We start from the raw sequence: 23,956 nt of genomic DNA on the forward strand, positions 1-23,956 counted from the left end.
GAAAATTCTATCCCTGTTTTATACCTTAATAATATAGGCTAATGTTGAGATTTTAACCCCTATTTCAATGATGTGAACAGAGACACCCCCATCCTTTATTTAGGTCCCACCTTCCTCACTGCCATCCACATCGATCTCAAGATACAGTATTACAAGCTAACTGGGATAGCGTCTGTCTTCAGAGAGTCTTTCAGTTACGGCAAGAATCGATAAGTATGTAATTACTGGTTTCTCACACAGTACCAGCCCTGTGGGTGAGGCAGGTGGGGATACAAAAGATATTAAAGGCATGGATTGTCTAAAAGAAATTTAAGATGAATCTTGCCGAGGGGCAAGATTAAGATTATGAAATTGCCACTGTTCTAGTGTTTTTGATTTATGAATATGGTAGCTTCATACGACTTGAAGTCATGATTGTGAATGACACAGCTGTATATATTTATTAGGGGCTATAAACTGCAAATTATGGGACACAGACTACAAGTTCTATATAGGCTTTGTGTCGATCGCTCTCAGGAGCCCCAAAGTCTTCAGAATTTCTCCCCATCACACTGGGGAGTACTGAAAAAGGTAACGAGAACTGGGTCAGGCATTCCAGGCGAGAGGAAGCCACGAAGGGAGAGTGAAGGGGGCCGAATAAACTGGCTGCTTACACAGCCATGGGGCTGGGGACTAGCTGGGCCCAGGCTGGGGGAGAATGGGCACGAGAATGCCAGCGGGGCTGCTCTTGAGCTAACTGTAGAGGACTGGTCGAAATGGGAGGCACAGAATGAGAAACACGCCAACAGAAAGAAATTCCCTGACCGTTCTCCTGGGATGAGCACTGTACTTTCTGAATTCCATCTTCTGTATCGGTTCCGTGCCTCCTTTCAGTCAGCGATGTCTGTGTTCCCGGGATGCGTTAGACACAGTGACGGATGCCGTGTGCCCTGGACATGGCTTCTTAGCTCTGATTTAGCCTTGTTAGGTAACAACCTTTTAGGTCCATATGTTCCGATTGTAAGTTTTAGTGTATCAGGGACCAGGGATTTTTTTGCATTTATTCTTTCAAAAATGTGTCATGAGTGTCTCTATGTGACAGCCACTCTTGTTATAAAAAAGAAAAGCCATTTTTCTGGCTCCCAAAGAGGTCCAGGCAGTTAAAAGGTGATAGGATTTCGGTTTCCAGCAAACTGCAGCGAGATTAATTCTTAAATTTTCCTGGAAGGGTTAAAGACTTCAAAGAAGAATGATCTTTCGAGCTGAGGCTTAAAGGAGAGAAGTGTTTGGGAGGCAGGAAAGTGAAGTGTGGGTGGCTTGGGAATGTAGAACAGCCCGACACAAGCACAGAAGCGGAGGACACAGTGACACGTCGCAGGAGGTCCACGTGTCCAGTGCAGCGGGCTGTAGAGTGGAATGAGGGAAAGGGAGCTTGTGCGATAGGCGGGGGCTGGGTAAGCGCCTGTACGTGTGCAAAGGCTCTTACTAGGTGGTATGCTGTGGTGAAGCATGCTCATTAGGTAAGGTAAGTTTGGATCTGAATGTTCAGAATGATCCCCTGGAGCAAAGTGGGGCAGAGAGGGGAGCAGGGGCGTGACTGGCAGGGAGACCGGGAAGAAGGCTGTTGTTGCCGCAGCAGTCTGGGATAGACTGGGCACTATGAGGAAAGAAAGGCTAAAGAAGGAGAAAATACAAAAAGCAATTGGGAGGTAAAATGGAAAGACTTTGGTGTTGGGTAGATAGTGGGCGACAAAATGGAGAGAAGGCAAGGACCTTGTATGCCTTATTCGTAAGTGTATCTCCAGTACCTGGAAGAATGCCACATCTAGGGCCCCAGAAAATATTTGTCAAAATGAATAAAAGGGAGAAATCTTAGATGACTGCTGGGCTTCTAGCTGAAGCAGGATGTTTATTAACGGCAGACGCGGGCAGAAGGGATACAGGAGGGGAAGATAATGCCATCACCTGTGGATCACTGTGGGACATAGTGGTGGTTTCCAGAAGAGCCAAACTATAAGGCGTACACTCTAAGGAAGTGGGGGGTATGGAAGGAAGAAGAACTAATAAAGAAAATGCCAAATATGACTGCAGAAACACAGGAATAGGATTAGGTTAGGTTACCATCCCAGGTCAAGTGAGACATTTTCAAGCTGAAGTGTTTGACGGGGTGATTTGCCCAGAGCGTTCAATGATAATGAAATCTGGTAAAAATCAGCGCTCAGCTTTGGGGAGCTCAGGGAGGGGAATGTCATCAGTGCTGGGCAATGACGGTCCTTTGCCTTTTTATGTGGACGTGTCAGAAATTAAAGGTTAGCTTACATTTCATTTATACAAACTCTGCGGCTTTGTGCATCTTTCAACCTGACAAAGAAAGATAAAGGCAGCATAGGAAATGGTGATTTTAGTGGTAACAACCAATAAGCAGGTCAGAGATTGATGTTACCAAATGATTAAGAAAAACGCCTAAGCGTGGAGATAACCCTGACTTAGATCATAGTTTCTTATATAGATCAGACAATTGCAAATTGTATGGTTGATATTAATCATAATCCTTATATTATAAAGGAATGTGTATTTCTTTAATCAGTAACTTCATGTGACATAAATTGATGAATCATCCCAACATATGACATTATGGGCAATGATTACATATCTTAGTCCATCTCCAGATTTAGTCTTATTTAGCAGGTCCCTGGAGGTTTTGAGTAGTTGCTCTCAAATATTAATTACATGAAAAGCACCTAACGTGCTTGATAAAATTCTGTTTTTTGATTCAAGAGGGTCTGGGAATTAGTATCTTAACAAGCACCCTTACGTGATTCTAACATAGGCACGAAGAGGTCACGAGAACACGGCCTTAAAAAGCGCTTCAGTGCTACTTGCGTTTTTAAGCTGGTGTTCTTGCTCCCTCTGGTGGTCAAATGTGGAATTGCATACTTCCGATTTCTCATTTTCACTCTTTGGACAACAGAGCTCCACAATTTATCTACCTGTTACCTAGCCTTTATTTAACCATTCTATAAACCCAAAAATCCAAGTGCAGCATGAACATTCAGCTCCTTACATAGAAATCAGATGACTAGAGAAGACCAAAAAACGTCATAAGAAAGATTCCACAATTTACAAATGCCGTGGCTAAAACATTGCTTTTTGGTTGTTTTCGAGAATTTTGAGGGACTCTTCACAGAAGAGTCCTGAAGACTTACTCCGTGGCAGCATTTTCATGGGCCAAGTGTTTATCTTTTACTTGGGTTCTTCTTCTGAACCTTTCAAAATTTAGAAGATTTGTTTTAAAACAAGACAGACCCAGGGTCTTTAACGCTCATTTGAATTTTTCATTAGCCAGGGTTTTCTTTTGTGTGTGTCTGGGAAGGGGTGCTAATTAAGAGGATATGGCTGACAAACACATGATGAAGGATGTGCGGACTGAAAAGTCAGGGGTAAAAAGTCCTTTTTCTTTCCCTTTCTTCCTCCCTGCTTCTGGCAGTCACTCCCCAGATATTTACTAAGACCAGCTGAGAGGCTTTGTGGGCAATGTAGTGGTACCTGGGACACTGTTTTTATGATCGAGGAGAGAAATTTAGCAAACCCAAGTTTGTAATACAGGGTCTGTGCTCTAAGTGCAGGGCAGGCTTTCAAGGCTCAGAGGCAGGGGACATTGCCGGAAGTGGGGAGAGGAGGGTAGTTATTGGGGAAATCCTAATGGAGAAGACGGCACCTGGACTGGAAACCCCTAAGAATGGCTACTTTTTAAAACTTTGTGCAGCTGTGTTGCTGTCTTACACATCACACGATTATCTGTTGTTCGGGTGGTTCTCGTATTCATTCATTCAGTACTGATGATGCATCAGACAGTGTGTTCAGTGTGGGTGTATAAAGTCAAAGACGACTGGCTTGGTCTCTGTCCACATAGAGCTCCCATTCTAGTAGTGGAGACAGACAAAAATAAGCTATTTAAAAAACAGATAAAAAATTATAAATTGAGGTCTAGGCTTTGAAGAAAATAAAGAAGAAGCTGGGCTAGAGAATGGGTGCAGTGTGATAGCACTTACTTTTGAGAAGTTGGCTGGGGAAGGCCTCCCTGAGAAAATCTAACCTGCCATATTACTGAGTCCCATTCTGTTTTAAGTGCTTTTCTTGTATGAGCTACATTAATCCTCACAACTCCATTAGAGAATGTAGCATTATTAAACCATCTGACAAGTGAGGAAACTGAGGCACAGAGACGTTAAGTAACTTGACACGTAATCTGTAGGTGGACCGGATCCAAGTCTACATGCCCAGGCCTCATAACCTGCTCTCTTGACCCCACTGACAGCTGCCTCTTGTCGAGGCAGAGGAACAGGCAAGCGCTGGGTGGTTAAGGCACTAGAAGAAGATGCGTAGGACAGGAGAACAGAAATGGAGAGAGCTCGAGGTTGGAGACGAGACAGAGGCCTGATCCGGAAGGCCTCCTGGGGACGCAGTAGGGAGGTCTGGATTGCATTCTAAGTACAGCGGAAAGTCACAGGTGGGTGTCAAGCAAGGTTTTTTAAAAAAAGTAATTGTTGCTGTCATTCGAAGAATGATCTGCAGGCAGCAAAGACAGAAGGGAGATCAGTTTGGAGGAGGTCATGCAGTTTGGCAGGAGGATGGGGCAGAGCCTCGAACAGACTTTGGAGGTGGAATGAACAGCACTTCTCATGATGAAGTGCCCCCACCAGAAGTGGTCAGAGGCCGACATACCACCCTTCACTTGGGGTGTGGGCTTCTTTTAGACATGTGTTAATACAGAAACCAATGTTCAGAATTAGAAGCAGTCACTGAACGAGCTGAAAAGAAGAGAATATGTTATTTACCCTAGCACAACAGAACCCCTGATGGTTGAGAAAAAGGTCTTTTCTGCTGTAAATATGTTGATTTCACAGATGAGAATACCGAACTCAGAGAAAGTAAGTGATTAAAATTGCTTAACTACTTAGCTGCTGACTTGGGAGTAAAATATCTGTGCTTTTCCTTGATTCCACACAGGCATAACTGGTTTCTACTTAAGACAGATAATTTAACTGATAAGTTGATTTCCCACCAATTCTAGGGCATCGGAGGACTTTATTACAGGCCGAGCGTTTTCTTAATTACTTACTTCTTTAATTTGGAATAGTTTCCTTTGAGGGCAACCCTTCCCATTTCACAACACACGGTGAAATGATGTCCCTTCTGAGAATTTCCCTTCTCTCCTTATATGTGGAAACGGAAGGAAACAGAGGAAAGGACAAGTCAATAAGCTCACCTTTCACATGATGTATTCACCTTCTCTGCCCTCCCGTTTGCCTGCTGGAATTCTTGCCCTTGATGATAAGAAGTAGCCCTGGTGTGAACAGGGCTTGGGAAAGGGTCGGGGACCTTCTGAACACTTCGGACTACAGGTAGCATGCTCGAGGCAGAAAACAGGAGGAGACGGCTTTTAGGCAAATGCTTTCTTTATCCACAGCCAATTAGAGTACCCCTGAAGAATTTCTGAAGTATTCTTCAAGGAGCTAAGCAAGTCCTAGAGGGTTCAATTAATCTTACCGTGGCCCTTCTGTCCAGTGAAGAATATTAAGTTATTTTGCAGTGCCGAGTGATTATTTGCCAGCTGAAACTTCAAGTGGAATTCATAACCGAAGCCGATGGCTGGGAGCCGTGAATACGCCAAGAATGAAGTGTATCCGAAGGCGTCTATGCCACTGAACTTGGGCTGAGAGATATCAAGAGCTGTGGAAAAACCCAAACCACATAGTTAAAATAAACCTGTACATGTACTTGTGAAAGGAGGGTTATGTTTTGGTGATGCATCTGGCCAGGGAGTCTGTTTACTATCACATTAATTGGACTGAAGTGCCCTTCAGCATTGAGCAACTAAGTGACTCAATGGGGAGTTTCAGAACCAGAACAAAGGAAGCGCAGTGTTTTGAGATCCTGTATATAAACCTTTCACTCGCGTACCCTTTCTACATAATGAAGAATTTACTTAAAAAGCAAAACCCTATATTTTGAAGAGTAATTTTCGAAAAAAAATCACTGGCGGTCAAAGTTATTTGCCCAGGTGTTTTGTAAACGTGATTTGGCATCCGAACACTGGCCATGACTCAGAGAGGAACTCGCAGCTTGAAACTGGGCTTTTCGAATCCTGCTCTTCTGGATAGGGTAAGGGTGGGAAGGCCAAGACACGGGCAGGCAACAGATCAGTGTCCTCACCATATTGTCCATGACCAGACCTTTCCTTTGAATAGAAATCTTTGTTTTAAAAGTGTGTTTATTCTTGCTCTGTTAAGATGCTCGTTAAAAAAATGAAAGCATGGGTTTCAATAGGACTGAAACTGTAGGGAGATTTAGTAGAAACAGGAAATGGTTAAAAATGAAGTTCAAGAGCCAGTGTGGACAAAACGGGATTTAATTGAGGGGTACTGTTAGCCAGCGAGGCTCTTTTCATCTTGCCTCTAATCTTGTTTCCAACTTTTCTCTTTGACTGCTCTGTTTTGTTTGTAAATAGTCCCAACTGGCTTCTATTTCCCCACTCCCAGAAGACCACAGGAAACAGGAAGGGGGCTGTTGATCCCCATCCCTGTCTGTTAGGGATGGTATTCCCAGATTAAAAGATGCTCCTAGGATCTGTTTTTATTAGGTTGAGACAGCTTGACAGAGGGAAGAAGAGCTTGTTTTGATTACCTGGTATTGCTCTCCTTTTCTCTAGAGATGTTACCTCGCCTAGGAAGTTGTAAAACTGAAATTTTTATAAGCCTTAAGAAATATCCTCACTCTGGTACCTATGCTTAAAACAAAAGAGCTTGTTATATCTGGTTATAATTGTTTACACAGCAGATAATTGTACTATCCTGGGAAAACTGATTCTACTCATCAGAGGCTTTTGTTTCGGTTAGTTTCATATAACTCTCCAAGTAGGGTAACTGTGTGGAATCGGCGAAATAAGATTTTGTTAAAATCTTACTAGTTTATTCCTTGGGATGTATGGCCTAGGACAAGCGTTCTTTTTCTCAAAACTCACCAGGATCTGAAGCATGATTTTGAGACATACCACCTCTTACATTTATTTTTTTTTATCTAATGAAGTAATTTATGGTTTGCGTTCCAGAGACAATAAGGCTAGGCTCTATCAGGGATTTCACTTGCAGTAGTACTGTAGACAGGATAGTTGAAGGAAATGAAATGTACTGGCATTGAAACAAAGTAACAAACTGACAGTGTGTGATACTGCCATTAAAACAATAGAATTCAACTAAATTTAATACTTAATAGAGGAATTTTGGGTTTTTTTTTTTTAGGACTGACTTTTTAAACAATATTTCTTCCTGTTAATAATTTACAACTGGGTCTTCTTAAAAGTTTGGTACTACATTCAGGTTAGATCAAGAGATATTCACCTTATATGTCTTTCACTGTCAGACGCTGTGTTAGACGCTGGTGACACAAGATAGTCAAGCACCATCCCAGCCCTCAAGGAACTAGTGTGGTCAATCAATTTACCCAGGTGAACTGGACGGGAAGCTGAGTTGAAAGCTGTTGAGCAGCAATTCACCTGGCAAATAAAAAGCAAAGATCATTTCTGGTCGAAAGAATAGCATGTTTTCAGGTGGGGAGGCCCAAACAGCGTGTCATACTCAAGGAACTCATGGAGTACGCCCATTTTAGAATGAAGTGTTAAAAGGAAAAGTACAAGCAAACGTTATGATATAGTCAGACAGGGGTCGAATTATGCAGGGCTTGATATTTTCTCCATCATCTTGGAGTGGTCGGGCAAGGTCGGAGTTGCCTTTTAGAAATACCAGTCTAGGGATGAAATGCGAAGGCTGGATTAGATGGAGAAACCTGGAGGACCAAACTTTGGTTAAGAACGAAAATGAGGACTTTGATGATACCAAGAAATCTAGCTATGAGCTAAGCTTACACTGAACTGTGAATGTGAGGAAATTTATGGGTCAATCATGAGAAAAGATAATGGTGTGATATTTATATAAACAGTGAAGAGAAATGTGTTATCAGTGCTAGTATCTAATCAGAATAAGTTTAAGACACAATTTCATACTACTGAGAAGAAGTACAATGTATACTGAAGACTGAGGATAATCACGTGCACAGAAAAAGGGTCTGTCACATTCTCCGTATTTCTTAGTCTAAAGCTACATTGTCAAATGATGTAGACAATAGCCACATATGGCTGCTGAGTACTTGAATTGTGGCTAGGCTAACTTAGAGGGCTTAGTATGGAGAAAAGAATGTAAAGTATTTTTTTTTTTTTAAGATTTATTTGAGAGAGAGAGAGAGGACATGTACGCAGTGGGGAGGGGCCGAGAGTCTTAAGCAGATTCTGTGCTGAGCACAGAACCTGATGTGGGACTCGACCTCATGACCCTGAGATCACGACCTGAACCGAAACCAAGAGTTCGACGCTTAACTGAGGGCACTACCCAGGCGCCCCAAGAATGTAAAATATCTCATTAATAATATTTTATATGCATTAAAATTGGGTTAAATAAAATCTATTATTAAAATAAATTTCACCTGTCTCTTTTTATTTTTAAAAACGTGGCTACTAAAAAACAAAATTACACAGGCAGCTCACATTCTACTGAACAGCACTGCAGAGAGAACCACCTGTCTCTGGGCAGGTAAGTGATTTCTCTAAACCCTTAGTTGTCATTTACTTCAATGAGCTTTGTCTTTTGCAAACTCTGAGCCTGTAAAAAGATAGGGGTTCTAAGGGGAAGAACAGGTGTGAGGAGAAGGGGTCAAAGAGTGTCCATCCCACTGTGAAGAGGCTCCCATGTCCTCACCCACACTGTCTCCATCCTGCTGGATCAGGCAGGAGAACATGGAGAGACCCAGATTAGAGAAAGAGGACTTTCAACCTTACAAACGATTCCTTCTAGTTCTTGAAAGTAAGCCCTTTATGATCTTCAACCAGGCAACATTTGGTTAATTTGATTACTCTATTACACAAATTCCCAGATCAGACTTCTAGGAGCGTCAGTCGTCATCAAATCAGTAGATTGAACAGATTGTAATGGGAATATTTTAGGGCTGTTAAGTGAATTTTTTTTCTTTTGTAATCCCTAGTTGGCTTGTGGTTTCCATATGTGAACTTCTGCATTTTTTTTCTTTAGTTCTTTTAAAATTACAGCAATAGATTGGAACCATGAGGAAGGAAGGGGGATGTTGGGATTTGAACTAAATATTAATTATTTAATGTGTGGGAGAAGGGAGCAAAATCACTAAGCAGTCTAAGAACATTTTAGGCAGTCAAAAAGCCTTATGTATCTCAACATCATCTAGGGTCATTAAAAATTCTACAAACCTTCAATGATGGGAGAATGTTATCATCTTTTCTACAATATAGTGTTTGGTTGCAGGCTCAATGTGGAATCTTTGTACAACAGATCACATTATGCTCACAGTATACATCTCAGCAAGAACTACCACAAAAAGGGTATAAACTTCTGTCTTCTAGAAAATTTACTGTGGCAAAATTTTCTCATTCCCCATGAGGACAGAGACATAGCACATGAATGCTTTAAATGTAATTGTACTTTTTTCTTTTAAAAAATATTCTGTGGTTAGTCCTCTTACCTGAATTATTGACATTTTATGCATAGAAGTGACCAAGATGAGCTATTGGGATGCAGGAAGAAGACATATATAAGAGCTCAGACTGCAGAACACCTTCCTTTCAGCTCTGCGATCAGTGATGCCTCCTGAAGCCCGCTGGCTGGCAGTGATGCAGGGGTATTTTACGTCACTGTGATTGAGGAGAGGCCACTGGATGCAGCCAGCTCAGACTCCATTTTGGATTTCCTCACTTTCTATATAAATTTGGGCAAGTTAGCTTCTCTGTTTTAGTTTCTTCATGGTATTTTTCAGAATATCCAACTTTGTGTGAAGAATGAGAAAAGTATGTGGCTGAAGGAAACACATCCGAGCTAACCACAGATCTCAAGTGGGCAAGCGTCTTGCACAAGCTCTGTAATCCTGCTACATTTTCCCAGTCAAGTCACTAGGGCAATGAATTTATACCTCTTCTTCCCCCCTCTAACATCTAACATTCATCATTTCTCAGTTAATGATTTTGACTCATTTCACGGAGGAAAATAAAGTAAGAACAGAGAACTACCACCCTCTACCATCAGACCCTCCCCACCTCAAATCTTTCATTTTGATTCAGATGTTCTGCCTTCCCTCTGGTTACAAGGCTGACTCTGCCTGGGTATTGGATCCACCCCTCATTTACTTAAGGGCATTGTTTCAGCAATTCTTTCCCATTTCCCTGGGGGAGACACCAAATTCTTCTTCTCTACTGAATCATTCCCTTCAACATCAAATGTGCTAAAATATCTCCATCTGAAAAAAACTGCTTTCCTCAGCTCCACATTCCTCTCTAGCTGTTCCTTGTATTTCACTATCATTCTAGTGAGAGTGTTCTAAAGATTATCTGTGTTGATGTTTTCATTTTTTTTTTCTTACCACCCATTCACTCTTGATTTCATTTTAGTCAGCTTATCTTCTTTCTTTCCTTTGACACTTTTGATGTGAAGGTCACCAGTGACCACCATCTTTTTAAATTCAATGCCAGTTCTCTGTTTTCTTCTTATTCAATATCTCAGGAGCAGTTGACAGTTGCTTATTTCTTTCTCTTGAAATGCTTTCCTCACTTGATCGTCATGATATCATTCTCCACTAGTATCCTACCTGCCTTCAGCTAAGGCAAGAGAACACGGAGACAGCCCACTCTGCTTTTCTTTCAGTTGTCTCCAACTGCCACCACTCTCTACCTCCTCTGATACACCACCTACAAGAGGATGAGTCTTGAATAAGAGTCTTTATCCTTGACTTCTTTTCAGAGCTCCGTATTCACATATCCAACTACGTGCTAGATATTTTACATACATTTGTATGACCAATGGGAATCTTAAATTGAACATACACAGGACAGAATTCTTTATTCTCATATCCTTATAACCTCTCCTCCCAACCAAATCTCTTCCCCAGTCTTCTCTCTCTCTTTTTTAAAGATTTTATTTTATTTATTTGACTGAGAGAGAGTGAGAGAGAATACACAACAAGAAGCCCAATGAGGGGCTTGATCACAGGACTCTGGGATCATGACCTGAGCCGAAGACAGACACAACCGACTGAGCCACCCAGGCGCCCCTTCTCTCTCCTCGTTCAGAACAAAAACTAGACGTAACCTAAATTGTTTCTTTCTCTGCCACGTCAACCAGTTGACTGGAAAATCCTGTTCATTTTCAAAATATCTACTGAATATCACTACTTCTCACCACCTCCATCAAGGCCACCAAAGTCTACTGCACTATTCTCTCTAGCCTGGACTCCTACTGGCTTCTTAACTGGTCTCCTTTGCCGCTTTTGTCTTCCTGCAGTCTCTTTCTCATACTGTAGCTAGTATAGCCTTCAAATATTAATTGCATATTTAAAAGTCCTCTAGTGTTTTTCCTTGAATTTTGAAATTAAAAAAAAAAAACCCAACCCTTTAGCATAGCCTCAAATCCCCATTCTCCAAATTTATTTTATACCCATTTCTTCTTGCTCATTCTGCTCCAACCTTGTTAGCTTCTTTGTATTTCTTAAACAAACCAAACATTCTCCCAGCTCAGGGCTTCTGCTCCTCTAGTTCCATTGCCTGAAATATAATCTTCCTCACTTTCTTCAAGACTCTGCACAAGTATCCCCTCTTCACAGGGGTCTTCCCTGACCACCCAACGAAATTAGTAATTCCTCCTACCGCCATCACTCTCTAGTTCTTTAACCTGCTCTGCTTACTACAGCCCAATTATGTAATATGCTATTTGTTTATTTTTTACCGTCTCTCTCCCCAATTATTTTTTATTTTTTACAGTCTCAATTCCCTAGATTGTAGGGCTCATCAGGCAGAGAGCTTGCTTGTCCTTTACCAACTCCGGGATATACAACAGTGCCTGGACTCGAGTGGGTATGGGATACATCTTTATCAAATGGTTGAGTGGATACATATAAGGAGCTTACCACCGTGTTGAAAAAATAGTGACACTGCTGTTATTTTTCTGCTGTTATTGTTTATTTAATATGTTAATTTTTCTGTTCTTATGTCACTAAAGAAAGAATTGAACCTGTCGGATGAAGTTGGGAAAAAGAATTTCTATACCATCACCAATGCTAAACATTGTTTGTTTGATTTTTTCCATTTTTCTAGTCATTTGCTTCTAAAGAATAAGAATATTTCTGGATTTTTGCAAAGATATTAGAGTCTTAATTTTTCAAGTGTGGGCAAAAATTCAAATAATATACTATATTGATATTTAAAATCAAGGCAGACACCCCCAACTTCACAAATCGATTGTTTTTCATAACTAGGTTGAATAAATATAGCTATACTTTCATAAGCTTTTTCTTTTAAAATTGTTTTCTGTTTATTGTTTAATAATAATGCCTTTTGAAATTGTAAGATAAAAATACTAACTGTGTTTCTTGGGGCAACTGATAGTCTTTGACAGAAATTTTTGGCTTTTGCATGACAAAATATCTGCACAATTCTCTCACAATCTTGTTTAAACTTTTACAATACGGACTTGAGAAAAGTTCCTTAAGTTTATTAAAGAATTTTTGAAGATGTAGTGTTTTCAGGATAGACTGTCTTGTCTAAATCTATTTTTCTGAAGTAAAGCTTGTTGCTCTATTTTTATACAAGAACAAAAGACAAGATGAAAACAAAATAAAAATGTGGTTGATTTTCACTTGGACTCTGTTTTCTATACAGGCTGCTGTATATAACCTTAGCCGACTGGACACCAGGGAGCGCTGAGCTAGTAAAAATGCAGTTCAGTTCTTCCCTTCTCTATTATGTATTTTAATGAAGCAAGCAGATGGTAGATGGATTTTGCCCTGGAAACTGCTGATTTTGAAAGACTCTGGTATGCCAGCTTTGTAAGCACGGTGTTTAGCAGCACAGACTACCTCGAAATATACATTTAACTCTGCCAGGAAAAAATTCATATACCCTTAGGCAGATGGGTACATTTGCAAAAATACAAGACCACTGCTCGCCTCTCCAGCTTTCTTTCGTAGATTTGAGGGTAAACATTTTTCTTCTCTCTTTCTTCTTAACTTCTTCTTAGTAAGATAGCAATAGATTTAGCTCAATATCCTGCATAAATGCAATTAGGGTGTAAAACCATATACATGATCACCGTTGTTTCTATTTCTGTTGCTGAATAAGCTCCTTGTCGAGCATGCTTCCACACTGTTCAGCATTAACATTCAGAAATAAAAAAAAGTGGTAACTTACAAATGTGATTTTCATTTAAAGGAAAGCGAAAAATAAGTCTCTTCTAAGATGTTATTAACAGTAATAGGTGATGGTGATTTGTACGGAAAACATATACTTACCTATTCTTTCTGAACTCAAGATAATACTCAATACATGAATAAAATCAAGCTCTCCATTCAAATGGATATATAATATTCAATTCACCCTCAGGTATAAACATGAAATAAATATCATTGGTTGATTGCCAACTCCTGCTCATACTAAATCATTCAAACATTCTGTGTAGATACAGAATTCCACCATTCTCACTTCTCCATCTAATTGTCAGAGAAAAGCTAAGAACAAACAGAATTTTACATTAAGATAAGAACACTGATGAAAACATGGAGGAGCATCATTACTTCCACCAGCAAAAGAAATGGTAAATGATCAGAATCCAAAGCAGCGTATTCTTTTTAGATGTGTAATTCTTAGAAATTAGTGCCATCTTCTGGCTTCTCAAAGTACTGCTTTTAAGCCAAATCAGATAATGGTAGGATTTTCACAGTACCATGAAATGCAAAGCAGAAGAAAACCCCCCAAAAGATATGGGTCACATTGCAGATCTGCGTTATAGCTTATGGCATAAACTTTGAGAAGGGTCTCATGTCTCGTGTATCTATCATTCATATTACACAAGCAATGCAGATTTATATCGGATTAAATATGCTTTGTAGTTTATTGTGATAGAGTAAAATTGCCAGAAAACACACATGGAATATTTGAGAACAATGTGTTTGGAACACTTTTCTCATTCCTACTTTGTGAGTTTCTTCATGTTAATGGAGTCTTAGTTAAGAAATTAAGAAACATCAAGGTTCGAGTGGGTCATCATTCAAGTTCAGGGGAAATTAAAAAAAAACTTTTTAATCTATTATTTTTTAAGCCATGGTTATATGAAAGTATTTTTATATACTCCAAAGTAATAAAAACAATAGCAATGATAAAAGCTACTATGTTCTAGTTGCTAAGTGCTCTCTCAGAATTATTTTATTTCTCATAGTGCCTCCATGAGATGTTCTTACTCTTGTATTTCTATCTTGTAGATGAGGCTCAGAGAAGTGAGGTCACACAGCTAAAAAATGGCAGAGTCAGGATTTGAACCCCAACTCGTCTGACTCCAAAGCCTGTGTTCTTTCTAATGATGACTGTGATATTCATGACATCGGCTGATTAAAAGTTACTGGTAGATATTTATACTATTAAAGTTTGTACCCAAATTGATTTCATACAAAGTTGTCTTATTTCCTTGCCCAAGTCTTCGTCCATGGACTCATGAAAATTGGCAGTAATCTTATGTTCTGTCTTCCATGTTTAATAGAAATGTAAATGCATTCAATTGCCTTGCAGTGTCAACCGTTCAATATATACCAGTGAATTTATCAACAGATAAGTTGGAATAGGAGTTTAATTATTTTCTAATATGCAGACAATGTAAGTGAAAAACAGTGGTTAAAAAGATCAGTATGTTGGGACGTCTGGGTGACTCAGTGGTTAAACGTCTGTCTTCGGCTTAGGTTGTGATCCCAGGGTCCTGGGATCGAGTCCTGCATCGGGCTCCCTGCTCAGTGGGAACCTGCTTCTTCCTCTGTCTGCCACTCCCCCTGCTTGTGCTCTCTCTCTCTGACAAATAAATAAATAAAATCTTAAAACCAAAGATCAGTATGTTTGTAAAGTTTTCTAAGTGTTTGAATGTTTGTGGTCACACACACACACACACACACAGTCCAGATAATTAGCTATAATTTTCATTTTGTTTTGGTATTGTGTAGAAATAGTTTAGAAGAAGCAAAATCTAACAAGGACCCAAATAATAAGAATGATTTATCAATAAAGCTGATTTATCAAAGTAATAAGGCCGACGAGATGTACTCTATGAGAAAGAGAATAAGAAATCTGTACCGGAGATACCGGTGGGAAATTATTTTAAAGACATCTGTGGTTTAGCTGTTGAAGTGCTGGAAAAAAGCAGTAGCATCCTGCAAAATACTGACTTATTTCTGGGGACCAGCACACATGATGTTTCGAATGCATATAAGAAAGGGAAGATTTTATGTTAATAAATACGGCATGAGGGATTATTCTAAATCATATTACTAATAAAACAAAGAAAAATCATCAGCCATAATTTGCGAGGTTTAAATTTTGTATAGGAGTATTATTTTTGGATGGAAAATATCTTGTTATACGTAAAAGCCCCAGGACTTCATGTACTCATGGTGAGCAGGTGCCTGATTCAAACTATAATGGTAGATAACGAAACTACAAAAGAAGGACTAGAAGTTTAAGAATTACAGAGTATGCAAACAACAATCAGGGAACATCATGAGATATAAAATTTAATTGCTACAGCATGACATACCTGGAATAAAACTCACCTATTAGGTTTCTTAAAGGTTACAGTCAACAGAAACCAACCCTGGCTATCCTGAGCAGAAAAGGAATTTATGGGCAGTCATAGGCTAGCTCATAGAGTCAACGCGAATACTGGAGAACCGGTGGGCAGACAGAGGCTGAAGTAAAGGAATCTAGGCAGTTCAAACATAGCCACGCTCACATTGTGAGAACAGGGTCATCAGGATGCAGTCGTTGTCATCTCTAGGACCAGGGACAGGTATGTGGCCACCTCAGCTACAAAGACTTTCGAGGCATCACTCTGTCTTTGGATGCCCTTCTTAACATTTGAATCCTGGGGTATCTCACTGGCCCAGCCTAGGTCATGTGTGTGCACACAAGCAGGAAGACTGCTGTGTAGCCAAACACAAAACAAAACACAATAACCAACATATGTCTCCCAGAGACCTCTGGGTACCCAGTATCAATCCACATTCTTTCTCTAGTCCTTGCATTTTCAAATTAAAACTTCCTTCTTTGACAAAGGAGCCAAGAATGTACAATAGGAAAAGGACAGTCTCTTCAATAAATCGTGTGGGGAAAACCAGACAGCCACATGCAAAAGAATGAAACCAGGCCACTGTCTTACACTGAATGCAAAAATCAAGTCAAAGTGGATTAAAGATTTGAAGGTATGACCAGAAACCACAAAGCTCCTTGAAGAAAACAGAGACAGTAAGCTCCTTGACACTGGTCTTGGCAATGATTTTTTTGGATTTGACACCAAAACCGAAGGCAACAAGAGCAGCAGTAAACAAGCAGGCCTACAGCAAACTAAAAAGTTCCCGCACAGCAGAGGAAACTATCAACAAAATAAAAAGGCAACCGCCTAAGTGGGAAAAATATTTGCAAATCATATATCTGATAAGGGGTTAATATCCAAAATATAAAAAAAATTCCTACAACTCAATAACAAAAAAATTTCTGATTTAAAATTGGGCAGAGGACCCAAATAGGCATTTTTTTCCAAAGAAGACATACACATGGCCACCTGGCACAGGGAAGGGTACTCAATGTCACTAATCAGGGAAATACAAATCAAAACCACAGTGAGACATCACCTCACACCTGTTAGAACGGCTATTCTCAAAAAGACAAGAAATAACAAGTGTTGGCAAGGCTGTGGAGAAAAGGCAAACTTGCGAGCTGCCGGCGGAAATGCAAACTGGTGTAGCTGCTATGAAAAACAATATGGAGGTTTCTCAAAAAGTTAAAAACAGAACTAACCATATGAGTCAGTAATTCTTCTTTTGGGTACTTATCCAAATAAAATGAAAACACCAACTGAAAAAGATCCACGCACTCCCATACTCACTGCAGCACTATTTGTAATAGTTGAAATATGGAAACAATCTAAGTGTCCATCGTCGGATGAATGGATAAAGAAAATGCGATGTATTTATGTACAATGGAACGTTATTCAGCCATAAAAAAGAAAGAAGTCTTGCCATTTGTGACAACATGGATGGACCCTGACGGCATTAACCTAAGTGAAATAAGTCAGACGGGGAAAGACAAATACTGTTGATCTCACTTACGTATGGGATCTAAAACAAACAAAAAACCCGAGCTCATAAATACAGAGAATGGACTGGTGGTTGCCAGAGGCAGGAGGAGGGGGAACAAAATATGTGAAGGGGCTTAAAAGGTACAAGCTTCCGGTTATAAAATAAATCAGTCTCGGGGATGCACTGGACAGGATGATGACCATAGCTAATAATACTGTATTGCATATTTGAAAGTTGGTAAGAGAGTAGATCTTGAAAGTTCTCATCATATGAAAAAAATTTCATAACTATGCGTGGTGACAGGTGTTAGATTTACTGTGATGGTCCTTTTGCAATATATACAGATATAGAGTCATTATACTATATGCCTGAAATTAATATAGTATTATATGCCAGTTATATCTCAATAAAAACAGAAGGCAAAGCAAAATAAAAACTTCCTCTGACATAATGCAACCATCCTATATAATTTTTAAAAGCCGTTCTCTTTTCCAAAATGGAGTCTTTTTAAAGTCTTTTCTTTTATTGCATTTTGTTCCAAGTCCAAGATCTGCAGGGTGGCCATTTCTCCTCATTTTGTGCTGTGATCCCGTCCTATTATGGATAAGGTCTCAACAGTACTGAACCCAAAGAGACTTTCCAAAGAGACCAGGCTGCACACGACCACTGTAATGTTATGTGTGATTTTTCTCGGTGACAGAATCGAAGGTGCTGCTCATACTGTTGTGGTTTGCGGCTCGTCAGAGTCAAGAGGTAGTCTGAAGGAAGGAACTTGATATGAATAGCTAATTATAATGGGGGAACCAGAAAGACAGATGGGGATGGTGAGGCCACCCAGACGCCGGCAATAGCTGAACAGCTGAAGGCAGCTGCCCGCACTAAGGCTGACAGGACAAGGGGAAGATCTGGTGTTTTTAAAAGCCCAAGAGCCAGACTACCTGGTGGGGGCTGGAGCCTTCACTGGAGCTGCTCAATCGGGACACAGAACCCGCGTGGGGTGGCCTGGAACCAGAGCGGATATGGCTACTGGTAGACAAGCCACCAGAAGCAGGGGACGGGGAATAAACACACCGGATTTTCTCTTCCTCCTACTTGCCAGTCTTCCTCTGGTAGGGAAGATGTCGTCTGCCCATGTCTGAGACATGGATCTTAGAGCAAACAGGCAAATGACCGGCACACATTGCAATGAAAGCAACCCCAAGGCTAAAATCCTTATTTCCAGAACTGGTCAGGAGGCCACCTCTGATCTTACAACTCTCCCCCTTGAATGTTGTCTCCTTTCGGGTAGGGGAAGCAATTTAAACTCTTCCCTCTGTGTTCTTAGGGGCGGCCTGCTACAGATGAGATTCTGCGCCTGGTGTGGTAACGCAAGCCTTCATTCCTGAGAGCCCCGGCCATGATGGGCCTGCTGTCGAGTGCTTCATGAGGCCTCTGTCAACTCTTCACACTAGATGTGTGACACAGAACCCCAGAGAGGACTTCTCACTTTTGTGTGTGTGCATGGGTGTTCACACCTATATTATGGCCTCCATTAGCAGTCTAGTGAAGCCAATGGCAACATTCCTTGGAATAAGGTTTCTAGGGGCGCCTGGGTGGCTCAGTTGGTTAAGCATCTGCCTTCAGCTCAGGTCATGATTCCGGGGTCCTGGGATGGAACCCCGCATCAGACTCCCTGGTCAGCGGGGAGCCTGCTTCTCCCTCTACCTCTGCCCCTCCCCACAATTCGTCCTCTCTCTCTAATAAATAAATAAAAATCAAGAAAAAAGGGATAATGTTTCTAGATTCATGAAGTAAAATATATAGGGATCTTAAAGTAAGCCACCTTTTGGAAATATACTTAATAAAATATAACAACAGCTTTGTAATAAAGTAAAATTATGCTTCTTTCATAATGCATATAAATAACAAGATCTAGCAGCAGGTATAATAACCCCAGCAATTTCAAATTGTGAGGAACACGAAACTATTTTAATATAGTGTATAACAGATTATAATATGAAGAGATCTGATTTCTCTCAGTGACTAACACTACTGTGATTTGTTGCTACCATTCATAATTAAGAATTTGTTAAATTTCCGTTGGAGGTGGTAAAAAGATGTAATTTTTTTCCCTCATCCACATTCACAGCTTCTTTGACCTAGAGAGTCACCCGAATTCTGCCAGAATACTTTTCCTCACCCGCCAGCTAAGTCTCCCACTTCGGTGTTTGCTTAAACTTTGCCTTCTTACTGAGGTCTATCTTCGTCCTACTTTGCCCACTATATTTCATTGCACCTTTCCCCTGTGCCATATAACTTTAAAAATGTTGTCTTGACTCAGTTTGGGGGCCCGGGCTAGAGGCTGGTCAGTTCCTTTCTTGAGAAGCTGAGTCCACACTCACCAACACTTCACTTGGGCTCCAGATCACTGACCCATCACCCTAATCCCCTTGGGCCATGTACCAAACAATAGAAACAGCCACTATTTCTCAGAGTCCAAGAAATTATTCAAAATAGCCAATCCACAGGGCAGCCTTGAAATCTAACTCACCTCAGTTGCCACATATAAACTGTTTTCTCTAGCTCTGGCTTGCTGGTACTCCGTCCTTAGTACACAGTCCAGTGCGTGGCCCTGTGTAACAACCTTCTTTTGTTTGGAGCTGCAGGTAGCCCAAAGCTCCACCCTTCATCCATCTGAGCGTGTTGTCCTGCCATCAAAAAAACCTTTAAATCTTATAAAACAACTTGATGTCACCCTGGCATTTCCTTTCTCTCCTTTTCTTCTCTGCTTTTTGTTTTGTTTTGTTTGTTTGCCCTTTAGTAGTCATTATCTTTTAACAATCCCCTAGCATGTTTCACCCCACAATTGAATGAAAAGTGTAAGGCAAGATTTCATTTTTGTTCTCTGTTGTGTCCCAAGCACTGGAACTGTGTCTGACACATAACAGGCTCTCTATACACATGTACTGAATGGCTGCAGGGATCTCCATCCCATGCCTATTGTGATCAGTCACTCTGGGCAACATCTTCAGTTGAAGGAAAACAACTCTTTTGTACATGAACAAAGTACATGAAAAGCTTAAAGTGGAAGGTGGCTATCTAATTCAACGGGAACATAACTGGGTCTCTTGGTAAGAGCTCTTCTCTTTTGGAGGCCAAAAGCCTCTAAGCTAGTGGAGCTCAGACTCATGGAAAAGGGAAAAGTTGTGAGAAGGTCTTCAGGGGTAATCATGAGAGGGATTACCGTTCTGCAGCCCCATGGTTTCTGAGGCTGTGTAACATGGCTGTAGGAGATAGAGTGTTGTGTATCTGTCATGGTTTCAAAGCATACATGGTGTCTTGCAAAACAGCACCATGACTCTGAAAGGTGGCCCAGGTGGTGCTGTCATAGACTATTTTGCCATTCTAAAAAACCAAGAGCTAAAATAAACTATTGGGACTATATCAAAATAATAAGCTTTTGCACAGTGAGGGAAACCATCAACAAAACAAAAAGGCGACGTACTGAATGGGAGAAGATATTTGTAAGTGACATATCTGATAGGGGGGTTAATATCCAAAATATATATAGAACTTGTACAACTCAACACCAAAAAAATAACCTGATTAAGAAATCAGCAATGGATCTGAACAGACATTTTTCCAAAGAAGACATACAGATGGCCAACAAACACATGAAAAATGCTCAACATCAATGATCATTAGGGAAATGCAAACCAAAACCACAATGAGATATCACCTTACATCTGTCAGAATGACTGAAATAAAAAAAAGATAAGAAATAGCAAGTGTTAAGGACGTGGAGAAAAAGTTACTCTAGTACACTTGGTGGCAACGTAAATTGGTGCAGCCACTGTGGAAAACATATGGAGGTTCCTCAAAAAATTAAAAATGGAAATGCCATATAATCCAATTTTTCCCTACTAGGTATTTACCTGAAGAAAATGAAAACACTAATTTGAAAAGATATATGCATCCCTATGTTTATTTCAGCATTATTTACAATAACTAAGATATAGAAGCAAACTAAGTGTCCACTAACAGACAAATGGATAAGGAAGATGTGGCATATGTACATGATGGAACATTATACTGTCATCAAAAAGAATGAATCTTGCCATTTGCAATGACATGGGTGAACCTAGAGAGTACCAAATGACCAATGAACAAACACAAAGCAGAATCAGACCTATAAATACAGAGAACAAACTGATGGTTGCCAGAGGGGACAAAGGTGGGGGGATGAGCAAAATGGGTGATGGGGAGTGGGAGATCAAGGCTTCCAGTATGGGATGAATAAGTCACAAGGATAAGAGGCACAGTAGGGTACTGTGGTGACAGATGGTAGCTACACTTGTGGTTTAGCATTCCATAACGTATAAACTTGTGGAATCACGAAATTGTATGCCTGAAATGAATGTAACATTGTATGTCAACTATACTAAAAAAAAAAACCAACAGCTTTTGGATGCTGAATAGCAAAATAAGACCAGTATCTATCATTGCTTGATTCCTTTCTTCTCCTATAAAAAAAAAAATCTGTTGATTAGAAACAATGTTGCTTAGAATACCATGATGTTTCGTGTTGTATTGACTGAGTTATCAGTAGAAGTGCTGGAAGAAGCATGACGGGTAGAGCAAATGACAGGAAAAGAGGACAAGTTTTTGCCATTGCCGCAATGTAATCAACCTGCCACTGGTGGCTGGGTGGTCCCCCGTCAGCCCTGAGACTATATGAAGGGTCAGGATTATTTGTAGCCATTGGGAAATGAGTCAGAAGTGCCACTTCTGAAGTCATTCTTATTAACCAAAGTCAATGTTGAGGTCTTGCGTGACCTCAGATGCCTCTGCCACAGCCAGATTGTATTCTAAATCCTCTAGCAACTCCTATTTCTTCCATCGAAAAAATACGTGTAATATTTTCTCACATCCCTTCCAGTCATAGGTGTCATTGCTCTTTCTAGGTTATAACAGTCTGATGAGAGTGATTTGTCTAGATATTACTACAATCACATTTCTCCGATTACAAGTGAGTTTAAACACCTTTTATGTGTTGGCTATCTGCATACTCTTTAGTGAAATATGTTAGTATTCTTTCCTCATTTTTTTCTTCTGAGTTTATCTCTATTTTCAGAATTCTTAAGAACTCTCTCGATATTATATTCTTTTTCTATCACATTGCAAATTGTTTCTCCAAACCTGTTGTTTTTCTACTGCCTTTAGATATGATACTCTTTGCAACTCGTAAGTTTATTTTGTTAAATATTATCCAAATATTTTTCTATATTTAAAGCTCCAAAATTTTCTGTCTTAATTAAGAAACCTTCCTTCATCCATAATTGTGCGTGTAGTTTCCAAGATTTGGTTCTAAGGTATTTACTGATTTATATTTTATATTTAAGTCTTTAATAATTCTAGATTTCATTTTAGTACATAATGTAAGAGAGATCCAACTTAATTTTTTCCCAGTTGAAGAATAGTTTGTGCCAGCTCCATTTCTTACATAAGACATTCTCTCAGAACTGAAGAAACCAGCAATTTTGTCATCTACTGCATTATCCTATACGCTGAGATCTTTTGCTGTGTTGTCTCTTTGTCTTACTGACCTATTTGTATCTTCCTATGGCAGGACCATAATAATAATGATGATAGTGGTTTAATGTGCATTATTTTATCTGGCAAGGCAAGTTGTCCTCACATTCATAAAATTAAATACAAGTTTCAAAAGCTTTGAAATTTTATTGGAATTATATTATTTATAGACTATATTTGAGAAAACTGGCATTTTTTGGTATTTTCTTCTCATGCAGGAATGTGGTATTTTTTCTCTAGCCATTCATGTGTCATTTTATCATCACTAAGGTTTTATAATTCTACATAGAAGTCCTGGACCTTTCTCATGAAATGTATTCTAAATATTTTGTGATATTTTTGGTCAATTGTGAGTGAAAATAATTTTTTACTTCTACATCTAAGTTGGCTTTGCTAGTGTAGTGAGATATTAAAATAGAAGTTTCAGCTGAAAGACAAAGAAAATAGAAATGACATATCCAATCGAGGTAACTTCACAAAGCAGTGGTTGAAAATCAGCTGCCGAATCTTGAATTTCTCACCTTGCTGAGGGTATGAAAGACTTACGGAGTCCTTTTCCTTCACCTTTTCATCTCAAACCAAGAGAGAGAAGTTTTAGGAGCGCAACTTATAGAACTTAATGTGTGTCCCTGAAGTTTGAGGTGAGAGAACACAGTGGATCGACTCCTGCTTGGAAAGTCTGAGAGCTGAGAGACTGGTTGGCTGCACTGAGGGAGCGAGCAGATGAGAGTCTGATTCTTGATTGGGATGCGTCACTCTTGGGGTTATCGGGGAAAAGATGTGGACATGTTTGCCTTGGGTCTGATGTCGGTCATGTGTGGGACAGAGACACAGGGGTGATTTTCTTAGGTTTTGACCAAAAGAACCACCTCAAGAGGTGAAGAGCCCTTAGCAGGAAAAGCTGTCACTAGATGGCTGATGATACAACCAAATGGAACAGAGATGCCTTTTCCCATGGCAAAGAAAACTGCCCGTGAAAGACGACCAGCAGTGAGGTCTCCAGAGAACCCATTTCAGTGGCCCATAAGCAAGGTTGGTTTTAAATAGCTGCCAAATCCAGAGGGCAGCGAAGCAAAATCAACATGACTTTATTAGTCAAGGAAGAAGTTTCCTGTCTCCTTTCTCCCTGAGCTCCATGGGGAACAATCAGGAACTGCAGTTAGCAAAAGAG

The 23,956-nt window shown here is 40.1% G+C and overlaps 1 protein-coding gene across 1 annotated transcript in view; it reads right to left on the minus strand.

The window, feature by feature from the left end:
• Positions 1–23,956, minus strand: part of EYS (eyes shut homolog) — a 1,466,842-nt gene that overhangs the window by 66,128 nt on the left and 1,376,758 nt on the right. The window contains 1 exon segment of the mRNA XM_008684895.2: positions 5,530–5,712. Within this exon segment, the coding sequence (XP_008683117.2) occupies positions 5,530–5,712 (183 nt within the window).

Source organism: Ursus maritimus, unplaced genomic scaffold, assembly GCF_017311325.1.
Source record: "Ursus maritimus isolate PB19 unplaced genomic scaffold, ASM1731132v1 scaffold_29, whole genome shotgun sequence".
NCBI classification, from domain to species: Eukaryota; Metazoa; Chordata; class Mammalia; order Carnivora; family Ursidae; genus Ursus; species Ursus maritimus.